The 7,355-nt window shown below is 36.8% G+C and overlaps 1 protein-coding gene across 1 annotated transcript in view; it reads right to left on the bottom strand.

Moving 5' to 3' along the window:
• Positions 1-2,681: 2,681 nt before the first annotated feature.
• The window catches only part of atp6v1d (ATPase H+ transporting V1 subunit D), a 28,875-nt gene continuing 24,201 nt past the window's right edge, over positions 2,682-7,355 (bottom strand). Inside the window, exons 6-9 of the mRNA XM_073040159.1 lie at positions 6,230-6,333; positions 5,378-5,444; positions 3,353-3,431; positions 2,682-3,208 (exon numbers count right to left, since the gene is read on the bottom strand). Of these exons, the coding sequence (XP_072896260.1) occupies positions 3,070-3,208; positions 3,353-3,431; positions 5,378-5,444; positions 6,230-6,333 (389 nt within the window). The 3' untranslated portion in view covers positions 2,682-3,069. The remainder of the gene's footprint in view (positions 3,209-3,352; positions 3,432-5,377; positions 5,445-6,229; positions 6,334-7,355) is intronic.

Raw genomic sequence — 7,355 nt, 5'->3', positions numbered from 1 at the left:
GAGAAAAATTAACAATAGGAAAAAAAATTGGAATTCATTTTTCTAATGTTAAGTTTAAGGCCATGTTTTAAGTAAATTGAATAAGTTCCTATTTCTATAAATACTTGTTGGGTTCTTGCTTTTGTCTAAATAAGTTTTCATTTTCTCTATTCACATTCTTAAATCTATCTATGCCAATATGGATGCAGCTTTATGAATAAATAATCATCCATTTCCATCTTGTCAATTGAAACAGTTATCCAGCCTAATCCCCTCTACCCAGCATTTGCCTTGCAGCTCGTGAGTTCACACCTCTTCAAATCTATCATTTAAGTCTAACAAATATTTCCAGTACATCGTTGCTAATGTTACCATATACTGTGGTAACATTACTATTAATTGGGCCTTTGGTTAATCAGGGCAGCCACTTATTTCTGACAATTCTTAATAGAACAAAAACAAATCGTGAAAACAGCCATGATTCTCTTTGCATATTTGGAACATCATGCCACTTAATTGGGGGCAAGACTGTTGCTGATTAGGTTCTAACTAATATCAGTCATGTGTACTTGTGTGGCCATTAGATACTACACAGTACTTACAACGAACAGTTTTTGAAATAGTGTCAGCTGTGTGTTTGTCCTCAAACAGCGATTTTTAAAAAAAAAAATTGTTGCTGATGTTGCTGAGAAATAAGTAGCCTGTGGCTAAAGAAATTACTCTGTTCTAAATGGACATTCCTCTATTCTGAAGCTGTGCCTATGGTCCTAGACTTCCCCAGCACAGGAAACATTCTCTCCACATCCACTCTACCTGCTGCCTTTCAACACTTGTTAGGTTTCAATTATATCCACCCATTCATCTGAGCAAGGCCCAGAGCCATCAATCATTCCTCATACGATAAGCCTTTGATTCACAGAATCATTCTCATAAAACTCCTCTGGACCCTCTCCAACGTCAGCACATCCTTTCTTAAGTAAGGGGCCTAAAACTGCTCACAATACTCCGTGAGGCCTCACCAGTGCCTTATAAAGCCTCAGCATTACGTCCTTTTATAGTCTAGTCCTCTCAAAATCAATGATAATGTTGCATTTACATTCCTCGCCATCAACTCAACCTGGAAACTGATCTTTAGGGAATTCAGCATGTGGACTCCCAAGAACCTTTGCATCTCAGATTTTTTTAATTTTCTGCCTCTTTAGAAAATAGTGTCTGTGTTTATTCCTTCTTACCAAGTGCATGACCATACATGTCCTGATATCGCTACTTCTTTGCCCATTCTCCTAATCCGTCCAAGACTTTCTGCAGCCTCCCTTCAGGCTCCTTCATCTGCCAAATCATCCTATTCTTAATCACACTGGTGCATGGCAAAGGCAGTAATCCAGAGATTGCTACACTGGAGGTCCTGCTCTTCATCTCCCTACCTAGCTCCCTAAAATCTCTTCAGGATCTTGCTTTTCCTACCAATGTGTAGCTCCCCCTCCCCCTTTAGAATGTCACAGACATTCTGAGATAGTCCTGGCACGTAGGAAGCAATATAGCATCTGGGTGCCTCTATTGTGTCCATAAAATCTCATGCCTACTCCTGGTTATGGAATTCCCTATCACTACAGCATAACTCAGTAGGATCATCATCAGATAATAGCAAATTTATCATTTTGAATTAACTGGTTTAAAATAGCCACACTATGTTCATGTCAATTCAATTAACATTTATGTTTTTTTAAGATGTTGCAGATCTGTTCATGAGAGCATCTATTGAAAATGGCTGCTTGATTTTTTTTCTTCAAAGTGGAGAGAGGTGGTAAGGAGATAAGATCTATGGAGAAGCTATGCTTAGTAGGAGAGAGAACAGGACAGATAGAGTAAGGAAGGGAAGTGGTAAGAGTTTGGGGTCAAGCCTCCGTTTTAATTAAATGGATACCGGTTTTCCTCAGACCAGCATAAACACATTATTTATAGATTTGGTTTGGTGTGCTACAGGTTTTGATGTTTAACTTTCAACTCTTCACTGCAGGATAACATTTCTTCTTTCTAAGCAGAGAATATTTTAAGGTGTAAAGGTCAGAATGTTTGATTTTTTTCCTCCTAGTGATAACCAAATTCACATTTTGGAAAGATCAAAACGGGCACAAGGTAATAAAGTCATACACGAGGAAATCTGCAGATGCTGGAAATTCAGGAAACACACAAAATGCTGGTGGAACACAGCAGGACAGGATCTCGGCCCAAAACCTCAATTGTACTTCCTCCTATAGATGCTGCCTGGCCTGCTGCAATCCACCAGCATTTTGTGTGTAATAAAGTCATATCTATTGTATCTTTAGTACCAATACTGAATTTTATAAGTTTATGGCTACTTTGGAATGTGTAAACACTTTGAATTTAGTTCCTTTACTCCACACAATCATTCTTTTGATTAGCATTGGACCTTGAGTTGTTTAATGGAGGTATAGAGTAGTCATGAGAATATATGGATGTAGTTCAACAGAGAAAAGTGGGCTCTTCCTTTTACATCACTTTTCCAGTGTCCACAGTGGGTCAAATTCAGGGGGAGAAATTGTAATCTGTATATAGTAACTGCATAGGTAATTTAAGAATTGAGAATTTATTTACAAACAAGGAAGATAACATTGAAATACTCTTTATAAGTTATCTACCTTGTGATTATTTCACGACATAGTCAAATAACTACAACCAGATTTCAGTATTATTTTAATTATCTTTATGCAGATTGCTCACAGAATTTGAAAGTACATGAACCAAAATATATAGAAAACATTTGATCCTTTTAACACTGATTTTTCCAAACCATTCAATCAACTTATTTTGCAAGGAATGTTTTATTAGCACATTGTAAAGGGTAACAGTGAATAATTATATAACCATACAGCACAATAAATGTGCAAGAATCAGATGTTTTGCTTACATAAAATAAAAACTTATGAACTTGCAAAACAGGTTCCCCCCCCTGACTAATGCAATTGGGTTTGCAAATCAACACTGTATTTAAATAGAACACATACATAAACATCACTATTTAAATCTTAAGCTCAGTACTTGCTGCTTCAATAACTGGTATGCAATTCATTAGTCAAAGAGCAGGTCCTCATCCTTTTCATCTTCAAGTAGGTTGGCTGGTGCATTATCATGGTTTAGTCTACGACCTTCCTGTTCTTTTTCTCTCTTTTCCTTCAATTGTTTTTTCTTTTCCTGGATCTTTTTCAATCTGTACATAAAGTGGACATTGCTTAATGCATTCAATAATCTCAAAACTTAGATTTTTCTTAAAATACACAAAATAGCACTCTGGGATACTTAACCTAGTAACAAAACCAACACGTAGTGCAAAGAACAAAATCACGCCACTTACCTGTAGAACTCCTCCCTTTCTCGTTCATCCAACTCAGTAATGATATACGACAAAGTGCGTTCAATACGAGGAATTATCACTGAAGTAAAATAGAACAGTGAGTAGTTGTTTAGTATATGGACATTATTTGATCACTGTCTGTTCAACAGTTCTGTGAATGCAAACCTATTTTCTATGATCACACTTGACACCTACCAGTCTTAACTTTAACATTATTGTAGACTTGATAGCAGAAGTGTGCTAAAAATTACTGTACAACTTCCCAGTTGTCCATTTCTTTCTAGTCACTGCCTAAAACAACTATTGCCTGGTAGCACTCACATCTGCTGTGAAGTGGTTTAGGAAGTTGGTCATAGCTAGAATTAATTCCTACCTGAACAAGGACCTGGACCTGCTCCTGCTCCAATTTGTTTACTGCCACAACATATCTACAGCAGATATTATCTCACTGGCTTTACTACTGCCTTGGATCACATGGACAATAGCAATACCCATGTCAGGCTGCAGTTTATTCATTACCTCTCAGCATTCAACATCGGTACTAATCAACAAGCTTACCACGGAAAGCATTCTGACAGGCTGCATCAACACTTGGTACGGAGATTTCAATGCATAGGATTGCAAGAGGCTGCAGACCTGTGCAGCTCCATCATGGTACAAGCCTCCCCACCATGGAGGACAACTTCAAAGGATGGTGCCTCAAGAAGGCATCATCCTCCAGGACACACCTCTTTTCATGTTGCCATCAGGGAGGAGGTACAGAAATCTAAAGGCACACACTCAACATTTAGAAACATCATTTTACCCTCCACCATGTCACTGATTCTGATGATTGCTCATGTTTACCACAAGGCGAAAGCTTATGAAAATTTGGAAGTTGATGTTCAGTAACTCGTCATAAATATAGGTGTGCAAGTCAGGGCCTTAATTTATATTTTGGACAGCTGATTATCCAAAACCACTTGTCCCCTGCAGTCTGAACTTCACTAATTTCAGTACTATTAAATTCTTCAACCTCTCATCTAGATGTTTATTTATTTTAAGCATAGAAAGAACAAGGGCTAAAGAGCCAAGGTTCCCATATCCTACACTCTACTTCCTCTAGGTAATGACTTGCAATGACTGTATGAAGGCTACAGTCAACTCTGCAGCAAATACCACTTGTCTAAAATTTATTAACAAAATGCCCAAGTCCAATCACTTAGCTTTATGAGTCCTGCAGAAAAAATAGCTTTCTGTGAATGGTGTTTGATAATCCATGGACTTGTTTCCCTTATCTGGCTCTGGCGTTAGCTACCTTGGAACTCCATGGGACTTTTATCCAAGAGCAGATTTCATTTTACTTTAAAGAAAAAAATAAATCCACAAGAATACACTAAATTGAACATTGCCTGTAATGTAATAAGTAAATAAACATTTTCTTTAAAAACTAAGGGCTTACTAGTCTGCCTGGGGAAAAAAAATCAAAAATATGCACAAAGCCTCCAGGGAATCCCTGGCTCATGAACACTACAGCTTCTGAAGGCAATCCTAAATGCTGCTTCTAACCATAAACCCATGAATTGGGAGTACAAGTGGCAGACCACCTCTAACTACCCAAGTATTTACCACAACCTCCCCTATCTGTGGAAATCAGAGGCCCACATTCACTTCCCTAGCCAACTGGGAAAACAAGTGGAAATAGTCATCCTTCATGCCTAAACAGTAATACTTACTTTATAGATTTAAAAAATTATACGTATTTTATTAAATTTACGAAGCTATTCAGGACTTAACTAATTTAATTGTGATATCTTAAAGGTTAAAAACATAGTAATTATTTCCTTACTAAAACAAAACAGATACTGAAAAGATTTTTGCAATTAGCCTGCAAGATGATCAATGTATATTTTGCAACTTAAATTCACAAATATGTAATTAACAATGAAATGTTTATTAAACATTACATGGTAATGTTTGGAGATTACTGTATAAGATGATTAACATTTAAATATCGAAGACAGTAGCAATATTGGTATAGCTTACCATGTTCAATTGCATTTACACGTCTATTAGTGATTTTAATAGCTTCATCCAATGTCACAAATGAAGTCTAAATGAAAAGAATACAAGTTTAATCTGCTAATAGCTGCAAACATAGGGGAAAATTAGTTTATCTAGCCAAATACAGGTGGCCCCCGTTTTTCGAACGTTCGCTTTACGACAGCTCACTGTTACGAAAAACCTACATTAGTACCTGTTTTTGCTAACCAAAGAGGATTTTCGCTTTTACATAGAAAAGACAGCCGCTTTATACATGTGTTTACCCTGAGAAAGACTACCATGACTGTGAAGCCTTGTGCGGGCAGTTTGTGCGTATGTGTGAAAGTGTCAGTTTTTTAAAATTCCAAATCGATTTTGGCTCGCTGTCTTCCCCATTCTGATAAGTGAAACTGCACTGTACATACAATATTTGTACTTTATATAGGCTGTGTATTTATCATATCATTCCTGCTTTTACTATATGTTCATGTTATTTTAGGTTTTGTGTGTTATTCGGTATGCTTTGGTAGGTTATTTTTTGGGTCTGGGAACGCTCAAAATTTTTCCCATATAAATTAATGGTAATTGCTTCTTCGCTTTACGATATTTCTGCTTACAAACGGTTTCATAGGAACGCTCTACCTTCGGATAGCAGGGAAACCTGTATACAGTGCATCTTTGATGCAGGAACCTAGCTCAAGTCAAATTTTCCATGTTTAAAACCATTAACAGGATTTTGGTACATTTGTGGTGCACTAAATAATGTGTACTTTTGCTAATTTAGTGTTACATACCACAAACATTTTAAATTAAAAACAAGATTAGACCATATTCTTGCTTTACACAACCTCATACCTGCAATGATGCCAGTTCAACCAGAAGTTCCACAGCTTTGGCATAATTCCTCTTCAATTTAGCCAGTTGCTCTCCACCTCTGGCCAAGCCAGTCAATTCATAACCTTAAAAATTAAAAAAAAATCTCCAGGATAAGATCAGCTTGATTTATTATAACTAAACTTCTGGACAGCTAATGTATCTCCAACTGTACATTATAGTATTTTATGACTATCATCTTGTTATTAGTAGTATTCAGGCTCCATTTTAATTTCTCAAAGTTAAGATTGATTTATTTTTCCAGCAACTACTTTCCTTGAATTATTTATGACCTGTGTTCATCTACATCTTCATTCTCCACCTTAGAGTCAGTTGTTTTCAATCACTGTTTTGCTTGATTTCTTTCTGCAATGTTTCTGTTTTTCCACAGTTTGGCTTGCTGGTCTTTTATCTATTACACAAATGCTTTAGCAGTCTTAGTTACATCAACGTTCAGGAAGCAGAAAAGGTATAAATATGAACTAGGTTACAGATGGAACAGCTTGATCAGGAACCGCACAAGAAAGGGGACAGTTGTCACGGGATGCTCATCAGATTTCAATGGTGAGTGAAGGAGACTTTATTATGCTTTGACAATTCAAATCCTGTCTTAATATTTACTAAGAGCCTCTCTGCCTCCACCATCCCCTCAGGCAGTGTTCTGCATTTCAATAACCTTCTGGGTGTGGAAAAAATTCTTAGCCTCTTCAACTCAAACCAAGCCACCTAGCTTCTCTTCAGATTGTAGCATAATTTGCCATTTAATTCCTACGTCATGATGTAGGAGCTAATCATACCTTCCATGTTCATCCACAGAAAATTAGTCACAATCTACTACCAATCCAACCTTTTGGACCATTTTCCCATGACAGACCTTGTTAAAGACTCATTTGAAATCCATTCATCCATAATACACATTTTTTTCCTCAAAAGGAACAATTTTTAGACAAAATTGCCCTCCTGATAAAATAATGCTGATAATCTTTGGTCTCCCTCCCAGTGTATACAAATCCTGTCCCTCAATTTACCACCCTTTTACCCCAATAACTTACTAACCACACTCATTTTTCTGTTTTTCCCCTGAACAATTTTGAATAAAGATGATTAA

The sequence above is a fragment of the Hemitrygon akajei genome, chromosome 3 (assembly GCF_048418815.1).
Source record: "Hemitrygon akajei chromosome 3, sHemAka1.3, whole genome shotgun sequence".
Taxonomy (NCBI): Eukaryota; Metazoa; Chordata; class Chondrichthyes; order Myliobatiformes; family Dasyatidae; genus Hemitrygon; species Hemitrygon akajei.
The sequence above is the reverse complement of the archived record's forward strand: the minus strand, read 5'-3'. Positions and strand labels throughout refer to the sequence as shown.